Below are 24,431 nucleotides of genomic sequence, written 5' to 3'. Positions count from 1 at the left end.
AAAAAAAAAAAAAAAAAAAAAAAAAAAGAATATGAGAAATAAAGTAGAATTCAAAAAGGAAGATAAATGCATGAGATACTTTAAAATCTGGTGTGTGTGGTGGTGCGTACTTTTAATCCCAGCTCTCCAGTAGATTTCTGGGAGTTTAAGGCCTGGTCTCCATAGCAAGTTCCAAGCAAGACAGCTAGAACTACATTAAGGGACCCTATTAAAAAAAAATAAACAAAAACAAAACCCCTAGAGAGCTTTATTTGGCATTTGATTGCTTTTTGTCATGCTTAAGATGGAACCCAGGACTTCATGCATGCTGAGTGTACTCTGGACACTGAGTTACATTCTTTAGTTTTTGTTTTTGTTTTTTTAAAGATATATTTATTTATTACGTATATGGTGTTCTGCCTGCATGTATGCCTGCAGGCCAAAAGAGAGCACCAGATCTCATTACAGATGGTTGTGAGCCACCACCATGTGGTTGCTGGGAATTGAACTCAGGAAGAACAGCTAGTGTTCTTAACCTCCAACCTCCTTCCCTGTGCTGTTTAGCAATAAAAAAACTAGCATATTATACTCAATAAACAGTGAGACAGTAGGGTTAGTGAGAGTCTGGTTTTATATCTTATCTTTCTGTTAAATAATAGGTGGAGAAATAGGCCTGTAGTATCAAGTACATGTTCCAAGTGTCCTACTCAGACACTGTAGGACTTTAAATTTCATATAAAAGCTGACATTTACAGGGGATTAGCATGTCTCCAACATTATATAGGACATACTTGACTGACATAGAGTCAGTGTAGAGGCATATAGAAACCTGAGGTGGGGAGGATTGCAAATCTGAGTCCTGGGCCTCTAGACACTGTTTCAGGTTTTCTTTTCCCTCCCTTCTTTCCTTCCTTCCTTCCTTCCTTCCTTCCTTCCTTCCTTCCTTCCTTCCTTCCTTCCTTTTTTTCCTTCGAGGCTGAGTTTCTCTTTGTAGCCAGACTGTCCTGGAAATCACTGTGTAGACCCACCTGCCTCTGCCTCCAGAGTGCTGGGATTAAAGGCATACACCTCTACTGCCTGGCTTCAACTTTTTTTTTTTCTTTTTGTCATGCATTTTTTTTTTTTTTTTTTGGTTTGGAAATATCAGAAAATTGTCTTTCACAATGACTTGCAGTTTTGGTAACGTGAATGTCTCTTCTTAGGGATGCTTGGAAATAAAGTGCTATTTGGAATATTTACCCCTACCCGCTCCTGAATTTGAAGCTTATTTAGCACTGTGTTGGGGATGATAGATTGGAGACAGTTACCTTGTAATCTCAAGGTTACTTAAGGCAAACTTACCTCTGAAAAGCGGCAGCCCACATTCACTTGGCTTTATTTTATTTATTAACTTTTGAGACAGGGTCTTTGTCTTTGTCCTGTAATTCACTTCCTGGACCAGGCTGGCCTCTAACTCAGAGATCTGCCTGCTTCTGCCTTCTGAGTGCTGGAATTAAAGGCATGTACCATCACTTCTGGCTTATCTTATCTATTTATTTATTTTTCTTTTCTTTTTCAAAGCAGGGTTTCTTTGTGTAGTTTTGGATCCTGTCCTGGCACTCACTGTGTAGACCAGGCTGGCCTCGAACTCACAGACATCCACCTGCCATTGCCTCCTGAGTGCTGGGATTAAAGGCGTTTGGATGTTGTGCTTGCATATATATCTGTGTACCTCGTGTGTGGCTGGTGCCCTACAAAGCCAGAAGAGAGCATCAGATCCTCTGGGACCAGAATTATAGATAGTACGAGCCAACATGTGGGTACTGGGACTCAAACCTGGGTCCTCTGGAAGAGCAGCAGCCAGTGTCCTTAACCTTTGACCCATCTCTCCAGCTCCTCTGCTTGGTTTTTTTTTTTTTTTTTTTTTTTAATATTTATTTATTTGTTATGTATACAATATTCTTTCTGTGTGTATGTCTGCAGGCCAGAAGAGGGCACTAGACCTCATTACAGATGGTTGTGAGCCACCATGTGGTTGCTGGGAATTGAACTCAGGACCTTTGGAAGAGCAGGCAATGCTCTTAACCACTGAGCCATCTCTCCAGCCCCCTCTGCTTGGTTTTAAACTATGCATTTGTGGTTTTTTTCAGGCGGGTGCTACTTCTATGTGGGCTTCATGCTGTGGGCTGCTAAATGAAGTCATGGGAACTGGAGCTGTCAGAGGTCAGCAGGCGGGATTTCCAGGAAGCACCGGCCCATTCAGATTTACACCAAGCTCTGACTTTCCCACCTACCCACCAGCAGCTACTGAAGGGCCCAATATAGTTTGCAAAGCGTGTGGGCTTTCATTTTCAGTCTTTAGAAAGAAGGTGAGTTGGATGAAATGTTGCTTACAAATAACACATGGGGAAATAAACAAGACACAGATCATAATTCTTGGGTGTAAGTTATGTTGAATAGATAATCCATTTGGAAATATATGCAGTAAGATTCTAGTTCTCATATTTTCTGATCAGTTTTTGCTGGTTTGCCTTTGGTGTGTGGATCTTTACTTCGTTCCTGATGATACTCATTTAAATGCCCAGCTGTCCTTCTGCTTCTGCCAAGTATTAGATTACAGCATGAGACATTCTTCCTGGCTCCTTACCCCCCCCCCACACTGTTTGTCTGTCTGTCTGTCTGTCTCTTTGTCCCTTTCTCCTTGTCTATCTAGCTATTGTCTCTATTCTTCTCTTGTATCCTGACCACAGTTTTCCCTCCCTCTTTCCCTGTTCCTCCCCCACACCTCCCTTTCTCCCAGATCCACTCCTCCTCCCTTTCCCTTCAGAAAAGATCAGGACTGACTGACTCCCAGGGGGTATCAACCAAACACAACACAACAAGTTACAATAAGACTAGGCACATACCCTCATCAAAGCTGGACAAGGCAACCCAATAGGAAAAACTCTGATCATGTTCTTTTTACCCCTTTTTTTAAGTTTATTTTTATTCCATATGCATTGGTGTTTTTGCCTTCATGTATGTCTGTGTGAGAGTGTTGGATCTCTGGAACTGGAGTCACAGACAGTTGTGAGCTGCCATGTAGGTGCTGGGAATTGAATCTGGGTTCTCTGGAATATCGGACAATGTTCTTAACTACTGGGCCATCTCTCCAGCGCCTGACAATATTCTTTTTTTTTTTTTTTTTTTTTGAGATAGGGTTTCTCTGTAGCTTTGGAGCCTGTCCTGGAACTTGATCTGTAGACCAGGCTGGTCCCAAACTCACAGAGATCTGCCTGCCTCTGCCTCTGGAGTGCTGGGCTTAAAAGGCTGCCCAATATGGATGCTGGGAGCCAAATACAGGCCTTTTAGAAGAGCAGGAAGAACTCTGTTGAAGCAGGGTTTCTGTGTGTAGCTTTGGAACTTGTCATGGAACTCACTCTAGTCCAGGCTGGCCTCAAACTCACAGAGATCTGCCTGTCTCTCTTTCAGTGCTGGGATTAAAGACTTGTGACACCTCTGCAGGGCTGCAGGAAGAACTCTTAACCTTTGAACCATGCATGAGTTCCCTGACCATCTTTGTTACTTTGTTTCTTTTTTGTTTGCTTTCTTCCTTCCTCTTTGTTATGGTTATGTGTTTGTGACTTTGTGAGTGGATACTGCATGTATGTGGATGCCTGAGGAGGCCAGAGAGCATGAGATACCCTGGAACTGGAGCTACAGTAGCATTTGTGAGCTATCAGACATGGGTGCTGAGAACTAAACTTGGATCTTCTAGACAAGCAATGCTTTTTAAGCCCTGAGTCATCGCTAGCTCCAGTATTCTTAACTTTTAAATAAGGAAGCTGGGTGTTATTGAAACTTACCTGTAATCTCTGTAAACTGAAGAGGCTAAGATAGGGTCATTGCTGTAAATTCAAGGCCAGGTGAGGCTACTTAGAGTAGAGTGTCCTAGGCCAGTTTGAGTATAGCGAAAGAACCTGTTTTAGGGGTGGGAGTGGCTGGAGATTTTACATAAAGCACTTAGGTTACAACTTTTACTTTCACGGGTCATGCAGTCTGATGTGTATAATCCCTTGAAGTACATAAAGGAGAGTGTTGGCTTGTGGGAGCCATACACTGAGCAGGAGTGGACACATCTGAGTGTCCTCTCGAAGGCCCTCTTCTAAGATGGCTTAGACTGTAATTAGGGTCACGTTGCTACAGATTTCTGTACTAGTGGCATCTTCTGTGTCCTTGTTGGAGAGGTCAGTTTCCTTTCTTTTTCTATTAAGCTTTTTTCCTCCTCTTTGCTGAGGAAATTATCCACATAGGAAAAGACCAGGAAAAGAGCTTTGTGGCTGTGCTTTCTGTTCCATGTGGTTCAACTCAGCTCAGTTCTGCTAATTACATGTTTGTGCCAAGGGGTGGAAATGTTTTAATTCATTAACACAAGAGTGTTTATTTTTCTTAAAGTGCTGTATTTGAAGTTTTGTGGCTCTAAGTTGCCCTAGTGGTAACTGGTTTTGTGAAAATAGGCTGGTGTGGTCGGGACTGCACATGAACCAGGTTTCAGTTTAAAGACAAGCCTAAGAAGAGGGTGTTTTCACAATGGCTTATGTGTGATGGTGTTGTCTGTTCTGTCTTCAGCATGTCTGCTGTGACTGCAAGAAGGACTTCTGCTCCTTTTGCTCAGTTTCCCACGGAAACCTCCGCAGATGTTCTACTTGTCAGCTACTGCAGGAGACAGCCTTCCAGCGCCCTCAGTTGATGCGGCTGAAAGTGAAGGACCTACGGCAGTATCTCCTCCTCCGAAACATACCGACTGACACTTGTCGGGAGAAGGAAGACTTGGTAGATCTAGTACTGTGCCATCGTGGACTAGCTTCAGGGGGTGACCTGGACTCAAGCAGCCTGAATTCCTCACGGTCCCAGACTTCTAGTTTTTTTACACAATCATTTTTTTCAAATTATACAGCCCCCTCTGCTACTGTGTCCTCCTTCCAGGGTGAGCTCATGGACAGAGATGGGACCTTCAGATCAGAAGTTCTGGCACAGGTAGGATGGTGTCATTGATGACCCCGAGAGCCTGGTGTGTTCACTCTTGCCCATATGTGATAGGGATCAACAGTGCTGGGTGACTTTAGATGAAGGGCAGAGATTCCATCCCCAGGGCTGCAGTGCGTGATGTGTAATCGTAGCTCATGAGTTTCTTGTCCTCAGTTTCCTGTCTTGTATAGTTATAGAATTTGTATAGTTAACTATTGGAGTAGTAACTAAAGTGTCAGTGACTATAGAAACAACCAATAGTTAATAATCATTGACCTTGATGAAGGGAAATTGTTCTGACTTGCTCTTATTTACTTATTTTGAGACAAAGTCTCTACCTCAGGTTTGCCTCAAGCTCCCTCTGTGGCTGAGGAGGACCTGTTCATGTGTGTATGTGTATGTAGTCTTGCTTGCTCAGTTGTTCTCTACCTTAATCTGTGAGATTGGGCCCTTCCTGACCTGGAGTCACTGATCCCGCTAGCAGTCTGGCCACAAAGCCTCAGGAAAGCTTCCATCACTGTCTCTAGTGCTGGCATCGAAACATGTGCTCTTCACCTTGCCTTTGTGTGAGTGCTGGGAACCCCAACTCGGGTCCTTGAACAGCAATCATTTTAATTATCTGAGCTTTATTCCCCAACCCAGCCCTTTGAACTTCTGGTTTTCCCAGCTCCAACCCCTTGAGTGCTTGGGTCAAAAATGTGCATCATTATAACCTGAGTTAGGTCGTGCTGGGGATCGGACCCAAGAGTTTATTTGTACTAAGGAAGCACTCTTGTTAATTTTTCCAGACAGGGTTTCTCTCTGTAGCCCAGGCTGTCCTAGAACTCACTCTGTAGACCAGGCTGGCTTTGAACTCACAGAGATCCACCTGCCTCTGCTTCTTTAATGCTGGGATCAAAGACCTGTACCACCATTACACAGTCTAAGCAAGTACTCTTAACTATGCTATATCTCCTATTACAAAATTACCTAATTTAAATAACAAAAATAAATGTACTTATTTAGTATAATTAGAATACTATCTTAGGCTGGAGAAATGGCTCAGCAATTAAGAGCACTGGCTGCTCTTCCAGAGGTCCTGAGTTCAATTCCCAGCAACCACATTGTGGTTTACAACCATCTATAATAGGATATGATGCCCTCATCTGTCATGCAGAGCACTCATACATAAAACATAAATAAAATTAAAAAAAAATAAAAAGAATACTATCCTAATGTTCTTGAGCATCATAGTTGGATAACATGCAAGGCTGCAACTCACGGTTTATTGTATATAAATGAGTCTGAAATGCTCAGGCTTATCTTGTGCTTGTCCCACTAGCTCTTATAACTTAACTTAACCTGTTTCTCTTCATCTATGTTTTGCCTCAGGGCTAAAAAGCTTTCTTTCATCCTGTATGTCCTCCTCAGAGTCTGCCTGGTTTGCCCCTGGCGGCTCCCTCATTCTCTTCTCAAGCCCAGGTTCTTCCTCCTACTAAATCTCTCTATCCTTCTGCTGCCTTCCTACTGGCCATTCAGCTTTTTATTAGACCAATCAGGTGCCTTAGACAGTCAAAGTAAGCCAGGCGATAGTGGCGCATGCTTTTAATCCCAGCACACTGGAGGCAGAGGCAAGTGAATTTCTGTGAGTTCGAGGCCAGCCTGGTCTACAGGAGCTAGTTCCAGGACAGGCTCCAAAGCTACAGAAAAACCCTGTCTCGAAAAAGAAAAAAAAAAGACTGCCTCTGCCTCCCAAGTGCTGGGATTAAAGGCCTGTGCCATTACCGCCCGGCAGAAACCCCGTTTTGAAAAACAAAACAAACAAACAAAAAAAACCAGCATAAACAAATGTAACACATCTTTCCCTAGTTAAAGTATTATAACACAACTTATCTCTGTGATTTCAAGGCCAGCCTGGTCTACAGAGTGAGATCCAGGACAGCCAGAGCTACCTAGGGAAACCCCATCTGAAAACCAAAAGCTAAAACAACTTAAAGGACAGAGACCGGAAGATTGATTTAGCTGTTATCCAAAAATTCATAACTTTGTAAGACAAGGACCAAAGTTTTATGGTTTTCTCAAATGAGAACTTGCATAATTATATGAAGATATATCTGACTTGTACCACTTTTGGGATCTATGACCCCATTTGGGGGAGAGGTAGGTGGCACAGTGCTGTAATGTAGTGCCTGTAGGGTGAAATATGTGATATTGGAACCAACCTAGCTATTATATGCTGTGGTCAAACAGTGATGGTATACATCTACAGTTCCATCATTTGGAATGTGGAGGCAGGAAGGAAATGAGTTAATTCTAGCACAGGCTAGACTTTCCCTTTAAAAAAAAATCTGTATCTCTCCAGCCCCAAAGGAGAATATATGAAAGAAAGTATATAATACAAAATAGAAAGAATTTTTGTTTTTCTAAGGAAAACTGTTGATTATTGAGATTTTTTTTTCTGAGACAGGGTTTCTCTGTGTAACCCTGGCTGTCTTGGACTCATTTTGTAGATTAGGCTAGCCTTGAACTCAGAGATCCACCTGCCTCTGCCTCTGCCTCTGCCTTCTAAGTGCTAGGATTAAAGTTGTGTGTCACCACTAGCCGGTTTATCAGGATTTTTGTTTTGTTTTTTGAGACATGGTTTCTTTTTTTTTTTGGTTTTTCGAGACAGGGTTTCTTTGTGTAACAGTCCTGGTTGTCCTGAAACTAACTCTGTAGACCAGGCTGGCACTGAACTCACAGAGATTTGCCTGCCTCTGCCTCCCGAGTGCTGGGATTAAAGGAATGTTCTGCTTGCTCTGCTGACCTGGCTCTAAGGTAATCTTGAGGAGGATCAGTGGATAGTTTTTCTCTAGAGAGAAGTAAAAATTAGAGAAGCCTGATTAGTAATCAGTTGGATTTGTCATGCATATAGGTACAAAGTGAAATAGCTTCAGCCAACACAGATGATGATGATGATGATGATGATGATGAAGATGATGACAATGAAGAAGATGATGATGATGATGAACAAGAAGAAGAAAACTTGGAGGAACAGGTAAAACTCTTTTTTAAAACTGCATTTCCTGATAAATGCATTGGCAGAAAGGGAAGATGCTAGACTTCCTCTAGATCAGCACAGGCCATTTTTTTCTAGTTCAGCTGTAGAACATTATATCACATCACCTCAGGGAACTGAGGAGTCTGGGGAGAGCATCCAGAGCCATTTGGACCAAAATAGGAGAGGCATCTGGACATGTGGAGACAAAGGTAACAGATGTTCTGATTTCAGAACCCAGGACTCTCTAAGAAGAAAGTGAGAGCCTCGCTGTCCGACCTGTCAAGCCTTGAAGAGGTAGAAGGGATGAGTGTGCGCCAGCTGAAGGAGATCCTGGCTCGGAACTTTGTCAACTATTCTGGCTGTTGTGAAAAATGGGAGCTGGTAGAAAAAGTCAACCGGTTGTACAAAGAGAATGAAGAAAACCAAAAGTCATGTAGGTTTAATTTTCCTTTTTATCCTGGGTATTCTTTCTTGGGCTTTAAAAACTGGGTTGTTTGTTGCCATAGTTAAGTCAGATTTAGCTAGCATGGCAGTGCATGCCTGTGATCCCAGTACTCAGGAAGCTAAACCAGGGGGGTACCTAGCTGTCAGACCCTATCTCGAAAATAAAAATCACTTGGATGGAGAAATGACTCAGTGGTTGAGAGCACTGGCTGCTCTTCCTGAAGACCTGCGTTCAGTTCCCACACTCACATGCAACTCACCACTATCTGTAACACAGACATGCATGCCTGCCACAACACCAGCATACAAAAAATTAATAATTAAATTATTAAAACAGAAACCATTAAAAAAAAAGATTTGGGGTTAGGGAGATGGCTTAGTAGTTAAAAACTGCTGGCTGTTCTAGAGTACTCAGGTCAATTCTCCGTGCCTACATAGAGACTCCCAACTCTGTTATTTCAATTTAGGGGACCCTGTTCCTCTTTGGTTTCTATGGGAACCAGGCATTTAAGTGATACGCAGACATAAATGCAGGCAAAACACCTATAACACCTAAAATTAAATGAATAAATCGATTGGTATTTTAGACAAATGTATCTTTTTAGTCCCTGGGTTAGTTATGTAAGCCAGTTTATTGAGCTGCTAAATAGTCCTACATTACATGGGCTTTGAGACAACTGTTACCATGTAAGCTAGACAATCATTTGTTGAATCTAGTTTTTCTTATTATTTGTGGAATAAAGTTCCTTTTACTGAAATGCAACTGTCCCATCTTCATGGCCATACAGCTGAAACATCCAGCTAAACTTCTACTTGTAGCCTGACTACTGAATGGCCTATTGAGGGATATGAGTTGATAGGTTGCTTTTGTTTGTTTTGTTTTTTCACTTGAGACAAGGTCTCCTTTAACTCAGGCTGGTCTCAAATTCACTCTGTAGTTAAAGAGGACCTTGAACTTCTGATCCTCTTGCCTCTACCTTCCCAAGTGCTAGGATTACAAGCATATACTGTTGTGCATGGCTTATACAGTGCTAGCAATCAAACCTAAGACTTCACACAAGCTGGCAGGTACTCTACCAACTGAGCTACATCCCTAGCCCCTATTTCTTTTTCCTAATGAGTAGCCAATATTTATGGAACACGTTTTAGCTGGTCCTAAGCCACATATTTCTTCCAGAAATCTGAGATACATATCACGTCTAGTATAAGAAGTGTAGGGAGGTTAAGGGACTACTTTCTGTATAGCACTGGGGTGGTACTGGGCCTGTGGTCGTTGCTCAGAACTTGGCTGCTTGACCGTGGGTAGGGGAACAAGGCCATTGGCCACTTCCAGAGCCCTAGCTCTCTATTCTTTTCAGACGGTGAGCGGATGCAGCTTCAGGATGAGGAAGACGACAGCCTGTGTCGAATCTGCATGGATGCAGTCATTGACTGTGTCCTGCTGGAATGTGGGCACATGGTCACCTGCACCAAGTGTGGCAAGCGCATGAGTGAGTGTCCCATCTGTCGGCAGTATGTGGTGCGTGCTGTGCATGTTTTCAAGTCATGAGATTGAGGTCCCTAGCAGTGATGCCCGTGATTCTATCCCAAACATCTGAGTGCATAAAGGACTGGAAATTTACTGTTCCAAGGCAGAGACTATTTTTAAAAATTATTTTCATTACCGACTGGGGACAGAAAGTTCATCCTAAGACAGGCCTATGCCCGTGGACACATGGCTTTCCCAGCTTTCTGCTGGGTTTTATCACTTGTTTCCCCTGGGCACTAGTTGCTGAGGTCAGACTGTCAGTGTGGGTATTTGCTCTTGCTCTATGGAGGCCTGTCTCTTAATTTCCCCTTTATCCTGTGTTTGAAACTTATGTTCTTTTAGAAATGAACTCATTGTTCACAAGTGGGCTAGTGTGGACTACACTGAGCAGTGGCTGCTCTGAATGTTCGCTTATTAGTCATGTATATTTTAAATGCTAATATTTGATGAATGTAAGTTTCCACATTGTTGCTATCTCTGCATTTAAACATAATTGGGAGACAATTGATATTTGATGAATGTAAGTTTCCACATTGTTGCTATCTCTGCATTTAAACATAATTGGGAGACAATTGACATTCTTTAGTCAACTGCCAGGACCTCAGATAAATATGTCCATTTTTGTTCAGGTACAGCTTTTAATAGCAAGGGCTGCATCTAGCTTCTTATCTTAGAAGTGTGTGTATGTGTGTGTGCTAAATTCTTTATTAACATGTAATCAGTTTACACTGTTTTGTATAGTGAAGGTGTATTTTTAGTGCTACCTGCTAGTAATTTCAACTTCAGGAATAAAATTAGATTAAAAAGCTGCTGTAGTTTATATTGTCTCCCTAAGTTTCAAATTTATTTGCAAATAGCATGAACAGACATCAGCATCTTGGTTTAGCACCTCTCTTCAGAAGAGATGTGGACGCCTTCAGAGACATCTTTGCTGCTTACTTACCATAGTCATGTTTACTGTGACAAGGTATTGTTCTAGATGCTTTATGGTTTTCTCAGTCCCTACCATCAGTCTAAAATAGATACTGGCACACATGGATGGAGAAGCCAGTCTTTGAGAAGTTAATAGCTTTGTCTAAAATCTCAGCTAAGGAGTATATATATATATATATAGTACCGAGGGCGTAGCCATGGCTAGAGATAATACTGTTATCAGTAAGCCCCATGTTACCTCACAGCACTGGGATGGGGAAAGGGACAGACAACAGATTTCCAATCTAACTCTAACACTAAGGTTTCCTTTTTCAGCCTTTTAAAGAGTCCACATAGCAAATGAGAACTTGAGATCAATAGCTTATGCAGAAAGGATTTTCTAGGGCCAGCTTAAGTCAGGGTTTGCTTTTGGTTGAGTTGAGAACTGTCAGTTTACCTTACTTTACATTGAATGAGGTATTGTAAATCATCTGGGTATGATGTGAAATGCACAGGATTATGTGCACAAGGTATTTAATACTATACTATGCACATGACTTAAGCATTAAGCATGTGTGGATTTTCCCATCTGTGGGACAGGGGTCTTGGAGCCAGTCCATGGTGAACACCAGGGATGACTGCTTACTTTGGTTTTTCTTTTCTTTTTTTTTTTTTGGGGGGGGGGCAGAGGGTAAACATTTCTTCTGGAAGCTGCATATTTTAACTGGCATGCTATGCCCATAACATACTGCGAATGGATAAAGTGCTAAAGGTTCACAGCAGCATAGAATGAAATCTCCTTATTCTTGTCTTCACAGTAGCAAAGAATGTCATTTGAGGCACCATGGTATCTTCCACAAACATCAGGGTCCTCACTTTCTGGTCTACCAGTTCAGATTGACCATAGCAAGTATATTCACAAGGTCCTTGTATTACTTTAACAGCTGTGGATCACCTGTTTACAGCATATGGTTTACACTGGCTTCATCTAAAGCTTCTCTAAAACTATAGAGGGCTGTTGAAATGGCTCAGTAGGTAAAGGCACTTGGCATGACCCTTATGACCAGAGTTCAAGTTTCATGGTGAGAGAATCTACTTCCTTCACATGTGAGCCAGGGTGCATGCATATCATATATATAAATAAATGTAACAACAAAAATCTAGAGACTGGGATATAATCTTCCTTGATGGTTCAGTACTCCTTGGGGGATGTTGACTGTGACCTGTGTACTAGTCTGGAACTGTATCATGTTGCTCTGCTATGTGCATGTGGTGTAAAGTCAGATTCTTAGCAAGAACTGTATGGGGGTGGGGGAGGGAATAACTATGAAAGCAGTTCTTAGAGGGAAAGATGTATAGACAGAAGTTTCTGTCCTGCCCTGTCCTGTACCCTTTCAGTCACACAGAGAGTGAACACACAGAGGCTTATACTAATTATAAACTGCTTGGCCTATTAGCTCAGGCCTATTATTAACTAGCTCTTACAACTTAAATTAACCCTAATTCTTGTCTATGTTTAACCATATGGCTTGGTACCTTTTTTTTTTTTTTTTTGAAGATTTCTTTATTAAGCATACAATGTACTGCTGGCAAGGAAAGCACCAGATCTCATTACAGATGGTTGTGAGCCATCATGTGGTTGCTGGGAATTGAACTCGGGACCTCTGGAAGAGCAACCAGTGTTCTTACCCTCTGAGCCATCTCTCCAGCCCTGGCTTGGTACCTTTTTTCATTAAGGCACCCTCATCTTGCGTCCTCTGTGTCTGGTTTTCCTCTTCCCATAATTCTCCTAGTCTGGTTGCTCCACCGCCCCAGCTATACTTCCCGCCTGGCTATTGACCAATCAGTATTTTATTAAACCAATATGTGTGACAAATCTGTTTCTTTTCAACAAGAACTTTGAATCTAATCTTGTTTAACTTTTTTTCTGAACTCAGAACCTTTGGAAGAGCAACCAGTGCTCTTAACCACTGAGCCATCTTTCTAGCCCCATATTTTCCATCTTTACGTGGCATTTTTAATTTTTTGGTTTTTGAAGACAGTTTCTCTGTGTACCCCTGGATGTCCCCTAGAATTCAGTCTATAGATCAGGCTGGCCTCAAACTCAGATCCGCCTGCCTCTGCCTCCCAAGTGCTGGGATTAAAGGTGTGCACCACCACGCCCAGCTACTCTATTTGTCTTTAAGGACAAATGTTTTTTACACACTGTATGTTTTTAAACACACTGTAAACCATTTAGAGGTGTGTGTGTTTTTAACCCATCTGAATTTCTTTATAGCTCTTTTTCTGAGTCTTTAATCTGGTAAACAGCATGGCTAGGATTAAAGCTGTGGTGTTGGCAGTTTACTCTGCCACATTCCTTAGCTTTCTGATAGTCTAGCTTCATGGCAGAGGTTTTGGCAGGAGCCATGTCCATGCCACCACTAAGCAGCATGCTGCTGACTGCACATAAACACCATTTAAGTGTGTGGTGGCAGGACCTCTCAAAAGAGCTCTAAAGTTTTTGCCACTAAAACTGAATCTGGAAGCCGCTCTTAAAGGAGCTGCGCCTCTGCTTGCCTCTAGCAGAGCCCATCCATGTAAATGCAGCTACCAAGAAGCCGTGCTTAACTGTTCTTTTGTGTCTAAAATCCCTTCCCAAGCTCTCTTAGTTTTTATGTGGATATAGTTGCTGAATGTTGAGCGCCATTTTTTTGATAGAAGTTTCTGTCCCACAGCCATTTTAGTCCCAAAGAAACAGAGACTTATATTAATTATAAACTGTTTGGCCTATTAGCTCAGGCTTATTAAGTAGTTCTACAACTTAAATTAGTCCATAATTCTTATCTGTTTAGCTATGTGACTTGGTACCTTTTCTCATTCTCATTTTGTTTCCTGTGTCTGGCTGTTGACTCTCTACCGTTCCTGTTTCCAGAATTCTACTCTACTGGCCAATCAGCATTTTATTAAACCAATGAGTGACAAACCTTTACAGGGTACAAAAGCATGGAAGATGGCTTTTTCTTTCTTCCTTTCTCTTTCATTTTTTGGTTTGTTTAAAGACAGGATTTCTCTGCGTAACTCTGGCCTTCCTGGAACTCACTTTGGAGTCCTGGGATTAAAGGCGTTTGCCGACACCACCTTATGAAGATGGCTTTTCTAACATCAGGATGCAGCTGTTTTACTTGGAGGTTCAACAGGGAGGTTCAAAGAACTAAAATTACCACAGAAATGGCCTTTAAATTTATGTAACATACCTTCAAGGCCAGTGAAGTCAAACTACCTTTTCACAAGTAAACAACAGTGTTAACAAGTCTTAATTCTGTGTTATTCCCCTGAGTTAAAACGTAAAAGCCAGTGTTGCTAGAATTTGTCACAAAAAAAGGTGTTTGGATTTAAGTAAGAGGCAGATGTTTTAGATGAGTTCTTTTAAAACCAGGGCATTGGCAGGAAGGGCTTGCAGTGCCAAGGTCTTTATTTTACCCACCTTTTCATTTCTATACATGAACATCAAGTCAGAACTGCAGAATGCAACCTTTTTCAGGAAGGTTGGGGGTGGGGAATGTTCCAGGAAAGAATGTTAAATAGCTTTGGAACTGTTTGGGAAGGATTAGGAGGTGTGATCTTACTGGAGATGAACAAAAGATTCATTCCCAGTTGCCTCTGCCTCCCACTTGTGGATTGATCAAGGTAAGAGCTCTCAGCTTCTGCCTTAGCCACTTACCTCTATGGCTCATCACCATAAATTCTAACCCTCTGATCATAAGCTCAATTCAGCTTCTCATCAGTTGCCTTGGTCACAGTATTTTATCACAGCAATAGAAGAGTAAGAGAGACAGCGGCCATGCATGGAAATTACTTTCTGTACAGGTGTGGTAGGAGACATTCAGACACATGAGTCATTACTCCTAATATCCACAAGTGGCCAAAACTGCAGCATAGTTGTCTCCCCATTACCTTTATTGGTCAGAAACAAATCTCATGTGTTGCATTTCTCAGATGACGGAGAAATTAGTTTGGGGTCTATTTACCCTGGCCATTCAAAGTAGATTTTTTTTAGCCCTCTCATAAAAACAGAAACTCTCAAACACCAAGAGTGGATTTTTTTTAAACAATTGTTTATTATACAAATCCAACAAAGGTAAAACTGCATCAGGGAAAGTCTAGGAAACACCACCATACAACAATGGCACTTACGGATGCAGAATTGACAACTAGAAAATAACCTGGTTACCAACTTCAGTGAGAACCAACACTTCAAAGGAAAGGAAGGCTATGGGCACTTGATTCCTGGTATAAATGAGATCTATGGAGATAGAATACAAGAGCTCATGCTTGGAGCAAAACCCTCCTGAGTGTAAAGGCTGAAATCTGAATTGTTAAATTTTTAGGAAAAGGTAAACTCTCCATTGAAACTTGGCAAAGTGTTTTACCTGGACTATACACTTATCCACAACATGCTTGTGTAACTTTTTGACATACAAAATAGGCTCTCAACATCCAGTTAAACATGCTTTTAAGTGGAAGGTCGTAGCCCCGTCACACCTGGGCATATCTGTAGATGGGCTCTTTATGTTGATGAAGTACAGGTTAAGTTCTCCCTACCTGAAGGAAAGTTGGCTATCTAAACAATAAAAACACTGGTATGCATTCAAATCTTACATAAATAATTTTTAAACAATTTATACAAAAATAGTTCTGCATAATGTAAGATGTAACAAAACCAACTAAACAAAACGTGTCAAGATGTCTGTGGATGGTGCGTGTGGTCCACTTTATGTTGATACCAGAAGCCTTGGCATTTCAAGGAACAGGGTGCCCCAAACAAAGCTATCAACAAAAGCACTAAGCTCAGGCTTCTAAGAGAATTTCTCCAAAGCTCATCTTCCTTTCCAGCTGGAATGTCTTCTAAAGGCCGCTTTAGAAATGGTCCAGAGAGCAGTGCAGTCACGGTGCAGAAAGAGCAGAGGCAAACATCTGGCTCACTCGTCCCCAAATGGGTAGTTGAACGGCTTCTCCCTTGGCAAGACTTGTGAAACAGAACTGTGTCCTGTGATCTTTTGTTCCGAATTCCAAAGGGATTATAAGCCCACTTGTGTTTGTAGTCTTTTCCCCTCCCCGGCTGTATTTCCCCAACCCTCCATATTTACATGCTTGTCCTGGAACTAACTTAGTTTTTGAAGAAGTTTCTCTTCAACTTGCCCAAATTGAACACTCACAGACATTTCGGCTATGAACTGCTCACAGCCTTCCTTGGTGACTTGCTTGCAGTACCTCAGGTCAATATGACAAATATTTCCACAGCGTTTGAAGAAGGACAGGCACTGGTCAGTGACCTTATTGCAGTCTGCAGAGAAGAAGAATCATATAAAGGGACAGAAGACACAGACCAAGGCCCTATATAAATTCAGGGATCCAGTAGTAGAGATAGAACACAGCTCGCTAACACAGTCAACTCCTTGATGTCCCCCAAATGGGGGTGATTTCACCGACAATTACAAAGCTTAAAAATGTATGCTTGAAAAGTGTCTTAGAGTGTTTTGCTAGGCATGTGAAGGTTCTTTTTGGAACACTACCCCCCCTCCCCAAAATCAGAAACCACTTGGACCACAGGGCTGCCTCTTCCTGTATATAGTTACATACAAGACCAATGTCTCTTAAAGGGTCACAATGTGTTGAGGCCTTTGTCTGATGGGAATACACCATTAGGTCTGCATAAGTATTGTCCCCTTATCTGTTCACTGTTCAGATAAATATCCTACTTGATATGGCTGAATCAGTGAGGTCCTTCAGGTCATTTTGGGAGCAGTCTACTGACACCCTAGTAATGGGTGACATACCCTACAAGTAGTTTGTGGGATCCCCCAGCCTAATATGGGAATATTTCAATGAAGCCTGTGCCAAAAACCAAGACTGAATGAAGAAAGACTTTACAAAAAAAAAAAAAACTGGCTTACATGTTAATCAGTGTCCAAATGAGACCAAGCAAGATAAATGACTTCTGGGTGGATCAAATGGATGAGAAAATGATGGCTAGCTTCCTGTCAGGGGTATTTATTTTGAAGCCTTTCCTTGGCCATCACTGTTAAGACTTTTGAGTAAAACAGAGGGCCAGCTGATATGATGCACTGTCAAAGTGACAGTAATCAATGCAGGCACTGACCATTGTCAATTGTGCAAATAGGAATCTCATGCCAACCCAAAGCCCTGAACATAGATGCTCACTAATTCTTGGATGCACAATTCAAAAATATATGAGGATAACCCAATTTTACAAATGTAGTAGGAATCCAAGTTCTTTCACTAGGCAGTCACAGGAAGCTGAGTCATGTGCTGAGCCACTGACTTCTGAAGGTGGGATAGTTAGGCTGGAGGGGGCAGAACTATGAGGACCCTAATAAAAAGATGCTTCCAAAGCATGAAATCTTTCCAATATATTACTGCTTGCTATTTTTCTATTACATAGCCCTGGCTGGTCTAGAACTGGCTTTGTAGACCAGGCTGGCCTCAAAAATCACAAGATCTGCCTTTGCCTACCAATACTGGTATTAAAGATGTGCACTCCCATACCTGGCTCTGTTAATCTGCTTATATAAAAGCAAAGATGCTAAGGATGATGCACATTCACAATTATTTTAAAAAGTCATTCCCTTGCAGTTCAGAGTTTGATTCACTTTATAGAGGATAGGGGTTTTGCTGGTATAAAAGCACATTTTCCATACTGTTACATTTGTTTTCTCGCTAGGTCATGAAGCCCCATAGTGAACAGGGTCTTTATGGTATTAATTTATCCTCGTTACTTTCAATCAAAGCTGGATGGCTATAGGCTGTTAGGTATCATCTACCAGCAGCGTACTGCCTGTCTGTGTGAGATACCAGACTGTAAAGAAGTTTAATGCACAAGAAGGATCAAGAGGGACTGGAGAAATGGCTCAGTGGTTAAGAGCATTGCCTGCTCTTCCAAAGGTCCTGAGTTCAATTCCCGGCAACCACATGGTAGCTCACAACCATCTGTAATGAGGTCTGGTGCCCTCTTCTGGCCTGCAGACATACATACACACAGACAGAATATTGTATGCATAATAAATAAATATATAAAATATTCAAAAAAAAAGGATCAAGAAACTCGCATAGAAAGATCCTTCCCTTCCAGTTTCCTAGATAGGAGTCTTTAACCTCCAGGTGCTGTTTAAATTAAGAGCTGAAAGTGATTCACCAAAAAGGCCAATGCTGCCTGCTCAAAGTCAACTTGGAAAAGGAGGCATCTGAAATGCTAGTCACACTGGTGTAGAAAGGTAAGTGCCAAGACAAGCATGTGCACCTAATGGCCTCAAGTCATAGCAGTGTGCCAGCTGGATAGCAAAGTCCTCTGGGTGAGAACTGCTTTGAGGTGTCAAGAGACAGGGCTGTCAGGCTCCACTATCTAGATGTGAAAGATTGTTTCAGAGAATCCCTCCTCCCCCAGAGTTGGTGACAGAGTGAGACAGCAGTGCAGGAGCTTGAGGGCAATGAGATATGCTCCAGAGATAGAAATGAACATAACAGCTTTGTTAAAAGGAGAATTTTGTTGGAAGGGTCTATGTACAACCTCAAAAGGTTCCTAGGATGGTAGGGAAACAAGAGGGAGCCATTCTGTCCTGTAGATTTACTCTGTAACCATTTCCATGCCATTGAACTCACCCAGAGACCATCACAATTGTTTTTTCATAGCAGGGAGACAAAGTGCAATTATTACAGGGAATTTTTTTTAACCAAAAAAGGTTTAACTTAATCAAATTTATGACCTTAACCTGGAATTCACAGGAAACAAAAAATTGGATGGAGAACAAGCCAAATAATACCATGAACTTCATGTAATATAAGGAATAGAAGACGTTTTAGAAGCCAATGGTTGTAAGTTTCTCTTGTCTTCTAAAAGCAACTGTGGAATTCTGTGTTTGTGGTCTTGGGATAGAATCCAGGCAGGGCCTTGTTATGTGATAAGCAAGTGATTTATTCCTGATTCCTTATCAAGGATCATTGATAAGGGGAAAGGGGCTAGTCAACATGGGGCCTCTTATGTCGCAGTGAAAAATGAAAAAACTTACAGAATCCCCCCCCCCCCCCGCAATAACCTCTGCATCTTAGGGGAACATCTGAAGGGAAAATTAGAAAGAGTAACGGGCTCTTGGAAAGACAGAGAGGTTATAGTTAGAAACATCTTTTTTGTCCGTTTTCTCATCTGCAGTCTCACTGGAGAGTAAAAGGTACTGGGGGGGAGGGGCGGCCTGGAGAGATGGTTCAGAGCACTGACTGCTCTTCCAGAGGACCTGAGTTCAATTCCCCGGAAACCACATTATAGCTCACAACCATCTATGCTGCCCTCTTCTGGCATGCAAGCAACATGGAGGCAGAACACATAATAAATGTCTTTAAAAAAAAAAAAGTACTCTGGTTCTTTTCAATCCTTAATGTAGGTGTGACAGCAGCACTATTACAGTAATGTAAATAGGATTCTTTTTCTTTCTTTTTTTTTGAGACAGGGTTTCTCTGTGGTTTTGGAGCCTGTCCTGGAACTAGCTTTGTAGACCAGGCTGGTCTCGAACTCAGAGATCCGCCTGCCTCTGCCTCTGCCTCCCAAGTGCTGGGATTAAAGGCTTGTGCCACCACTGGCGGGCTGTAAATAGGAATCTCATCCTAGGGAAACATCTACGAGGTCTCACTTATAAATGACTAATACAAACAGGTATGTTCACCATACTGTTTGCTATTCTTTTATATATCTGAAATGTTTACATTATAAAATGGGGGCTGTGGCGATGGCTCAGTGGTTAAGAGGACCAAGGTTAAGTGCCAAGAACACACAGCCATCTACAACACCACTTTCAAAGGATTTTTTTTAACTTCTTCAGGCATTAGGCATACACACGATGCACATAACATACATGTATACAACAAATAAACCTAACAAAGAATTCAAAATATGAAATTGGAAGAGAAACCCTACTCACAATAAATTAAAGACGGTTTTACTTGGCTATTATTTTTTTTTAAACAGTAAAGAATGAAAAGGTTAACAGAAAAAAAAAGGTACAGTTTTTAATAAACATGAAGTTTATTTTAAAAAAGTAAAATTCGGGAAAGTGAAGTATTTAAAGAGTCCAACTTGGGCTGGAGAGATGGCTCAGAGGTTAAGAGCACTGACTGCTCTTCCAGAGGTCCTGAGTTCAATTCCCAGCAACCACATGGTGGCTTACAGCCATCTGTAATGAAACCTGGCACCCCCTACTGGCCTGCGGGCACACATGGAAGGAATGCTGTACACATAATAAATATTAAAAAAAAAAAAAGAGTCCAACTATCAAAACAATAAAAAAACCCTTTTTTTATTTAAAATATTTTAGGAAAGTCAGAAAAACATTTGGGTGAGAAAATTCTAATTTGAGTGGTATGGTGGTGGCTCACACCTTTAATCCCAGTACTTGGTAGGCACAGGCAGGCGGATCTCTGTGAGTTCAAAGTCTTCAGAGCTAGTTCCAGGACACGCTCCAAAGCTACACAGAGAAACCCTGTCTTGAAAATCCAAAAGAAAAGAAAATAAATTCACAAAACCCAGTTCCATTTCTAAAATAATAGCACCTACCTAAAAGGAAGAATAAGACTTGTCTATTGAAAATGATAAAAAAAACCTACCAAAATAAATTTAAAAAGTTATAAACAACTTAAAATATTAGGATATTACCACTGTCAATGAAGTGAAATCCCAGTGGTTTTGCAAAAATTAGCAATGGACTCCAAGTAGTCTGAAAAGTTAGAAGATCCCAAATTGTGATACCAACCCCAAGATTCAACCAAGAGAATAGGGGATCAGGGCAAAAAATTCTGTTAAGTGGTTAAGTTAATCTCACATAATAACAATTTTATATTAATATACAACATGTAAAATATATAATTATCACATAATTATAAGTCATGTAATGGAATTATAATTATTATTTTATTGGAGACACGATCTCTCTACAAAGCCCTGGCAATCCTGAAACACTATAGACCGCATAGCCTCAAATTCAGAAGTGCTAGAATTAAAGGTGTGCACCACCACTTCTGGCAGGTTAAATTAGTTTAAATATTTTAAAAAGTGTCTCTGTGTGTGGTGCACTTGTGAGAATCAGTTCTCTGGTCCTAGCATATGGAGCCTGAGGATCAAATGAGTCCCCAGGCTTGCAGTATGTGCCATTTTGTGGGTCCTCAAATGATTTTTGACAAGCGCATCAAGTACATTTCAATGAGGAAATAGTCTTTTCAACAAATGGTGCTGGGAAAATTATGTGCCTACGTGCAAAAGAATGAAAATGAATCTACCACCATCATGTAGCATACGCAAAAACAGGAGAAAAGTCTTCATGATGCTAGATTTAATAACTTTCCCTGATGTCACACATACATACACACACAAATAATTGAAGTGTTGGAGGAGAGAAGGCTCAGCAATTAAGAGTGTGTATGTGTGTGTACTGTTTTTACATCGGCCCTGGTGACTCACCTCCACAGCTCAAGGGGACCCAACGTTTTCTCTCTCTCTCTCTCTCTCTCTCTCTCTCTCTCTCTCTCTCTCTCTCTCTCTCTCACACACACACACACACACACACACACACACAATTAGAGACAAAGACAACTTCTACAAAACTGGGAGGAAAGATCATTAATGGATAAAATACTAAATTTATTTTCACTTCCTACATCTGGAAGTTGGAAGCCAGGGGAGAAAATCTTTCATTTTCTGAAACAACATGGCTTACAAAGTAGGGGTTTATACTCAACTAACAATCAACTAATAGTGAATACACACAAAATGTTTCATGTACTTCACCCAACAAGAGGCTGACAAGGACAATATGGAACCCAGGAAGGAAGACATCGAAAACAAGAACAAGATGGTGGTAGGTGAGGTCCCTAAATAGCAGCAGTGTAGCAGTAAAGACAGCAAATTCAGATGGGAACACGAATTCTGACAGAAGAGAAGGGAAAAGGAAGGGAAGAAGAAAAAAAAAAAAGAGGCCAGGTATGAAAGTACTGTCCTGTAGAAACAACTGGATGTGTGACTAGTTAAGTTTGTAAGGGAATATTCAGTTTTGCTGTACAGTTTGCTTTAGAGCTAAATAAAACCAGAAAGACAATTATTAATTAGCAAAAGTCATGCAGAATACAAATGGATGGAAATAGAAAACACTATCCTGAGTGAAGTAAGCCAGACCCACAAAGAGGAACATGGGATGTACTCACTCATATTTGGCTTCGAGCCAAAAATAAAGGACATTGAGCCTATAATTCGTGATCGTAGAGAAGCTAATTAAGAAGGAGAACCCAAAGAAAAACATATAGGCATCCTCCTGAATATTAACCTTCATCAGGCGATGAAAGGAGACAGAGACAGAGACCCACATAGGAGCACCGGACTGAAATCTCAAGGTCCAAATCAGGAGCAGAAGGAGAGAGAGCACAAGCAAGGAACTCAGGACCGCGAGGGGTGCACCCACACACTGAGACAATGGGGATGTTCTATCGGGAACTCACCAAGGCCAGCTGGCCTGGGTCTGAAAAAGCATGGGATAAAACCGGTCTCGCTGAACATAGTGGACAAGGAGGACTACTGAGAACTCAAGAACAATGGCAATGGGTTTTTGATCCTACTGCACGTACTGGTTTTGTGGGAGCCTAGGCAGTTTGGATGCTCACCTTACTAGACCTGGATGGAGGTGGGTGGTCCTTGGACTTCCCACAGGGCAGGGAACCCTGATTGCTCTTTGGGCTGACGAGGGAGGGGGACTTGATTAGGGGAGGGGGAGGGATATGGGAGGCGGTGGTGGGGAGGAGGCGGAAATCTTTAATAAATAAATAAATAAAGTGGAAAAAAAATAAAATATCCATTTAAAATTAAAAAAAAGTCATGCAGAATAAGAAGTGTACTCACAATACATTATGGCTTAATTAGTGACCAAAATGTACAAGATCATAAGGTCAATATTACCAACTTAAAACAAGTGGAGTCACAGTAACATGAGGATAGAACAGCAATGAATCCTTATGTTGTATACAGACATAATCTTAACACAAATGGCAGCACGTGCCCACTATTTAGCAGCATGTAGATATAAAACCTGGACAAGAGATCAGGTCTAGGGATTGCCCAAGGGGGTATGGACCAGAGAAAGGCCAGATCTGCCTGAGCACCTGATATATATGTCTAGGATGACAACTGGGTGCCAGATCCTCCAGTCAGATGATCATGGGCATCATGTGGCACTTAATTTATCATGAATTCAGTTACACTAATAGGAGGTCAGTATGAAACAAGAAGAGATTAGGTATAGAGACATGGCTTAACTTTTTGTTTTGTGATAGGTTCTCGTGTGCCCCGGAATGGCCTTGAACATGCAGTGTAGTAAAGCACTGAAATTTAGATCATTACTGCCTCCATCTTCTGGGTATTTTGGGCTATGATACATTCTCAAGAAAGAGAGAAATGTGTACTGAGATAAAAAGATGATCTCAGTGTGTTATTATAGAAAATTAAAACGTAGCAGGATCTACACATACACTCCCACACATTCCTGAACTGCACTGCACATCCGTAACAACCAGAACATAGGAAAGATATATTATTATAAGTGCTTAGAACCAGATGCCAGCAGCTCTACAACCCTTAAATCTCAAGGCTCACTCACATCAGCACCGTTCTTTCCCTGTTAGTGGCACAGTCCCTGCTACCAAACCTTCACAGCAAGGAGGAATTACCTTCTGAGCACCCTAGGCACAGAATGATCCCACACTGTCTAAACTTCCCACCCCAGCTGGTGTGGATATGGATGTAAAGACCGGTAAACTATGGAATGGGAGTCCTAACAGAACATAATGCAACTGAGTCAAAATGCATTTTAGTGAGGTGAGGGTATCCATTTCTTGAGGAAGAGTGACTTTCTCTCTTTTACTTATGGGGTTATTTTTTTTTTCAAGTGGCCTTACTACTGTCCACCTTACTGTAAGTGTAACAAAGGTCCAAATCTTTCAGGACCAACTCTAGCCAAAGAACAATGGAAGGAATGAGAATTCTGCAGCATTTGACAAACATAAACAGTGAACTATCTGTAGAGATTTCACTTCTAACAGGCTCCTTAATAGGAAGTTCATAAGGGGCACATACAAGACATGGCAACACAGACAGAAATACAGTCTATGGGGGTTGGCGAAATGGCTCAGCGGTTAAGAGCACTGACTGCTCTTCCAGAGGACCAGGGTTCAATTCCCAGCACCCACATGGCAGCTTATGTCTGAAAATCCAGCTCCAGGGGATCTGACACCTTCACACCAATGCACATAAAGATAAATAAATCATAAAAAATTTTAAAAAAGGAGAGGGCAGGGCTGGAGAGATGGCTCAGTGGTTAAGAGAATTGCCTGCTCTTCCAAAGGTCCTGAGTTCAATTCCCAGCAACCACATGGTGGCTCACAACCATCTGTAATGGGGTCTGGTGCCCTCTTCTGGCCTGCAGGCATACACGCAGATAGAACACTGTATACATAATAAATAAATAAATAAAATATTTT

At 41.5% G+C, this 24,431-nt stretch overlaps 1 protein-coding gene across 2 annotated transcripts in view; it reads left to right on the top strand.

The window, feature by feature from the left end:
- Rnf34 (ring finger protein 34) overlaps positions 1–10,764 on the top strand; it is a 28,058-nt gene extending 17,294 nt beyond the window's left edge. The window contains exons 2-6 of one of the 2 annotated variants that reach the window (XM_050146620.1): positions 2,109–2,327; positions 4,567–4,974; positions 7,859–7,981; positions 8,216–8,417; positions 9,787–10,764. In XM_050146620.1, the coding sequence (XP_050002577.1) occupies positions 2,109–2,327; positions 4,567–4,974; positions 7,859–7,981; positions 8,216–8,417; positions 9,787–9,977 (1,143 nt within the window). In that variant the 3' untranslated portion in view covers positions 9,978–10,764. The remainder of the gene's footprint in view (positions 1–2,108; positions 2,328–4,566; positions 4,975–7,858; positions 7,982–8,215; positions 8,418–9,786) is intronic. The other variant, XM_050146621.1, reaches the window with a different exon arrangement.
- Positions 10,765–24,431: the final 13,667 nt, after the last annotated feature.

This window comes from Alexandromys fortis, unplaced genomic scaffold, assembly GCF_014885135.2.
Source record: "Alexandromys fortis isolate MF-2015 unplaced genomic scaffold, M_Fortis_MF-2015_v1.1 scaffold_56, whole genome shotgun sequence".
In the NCBI taxonomy this organism is placed as follows: domain Eukaryota; kingdom Metazoa; phylum Chordata; class Mammalia; order Rodentia; family Cricetidae; genus Alexandromys; species Alexandromys fortis.
Note: the sequence above shows the minus strand (reverse complement) of the source record. Positions and strands in the feature narration are given on the sequence as shown.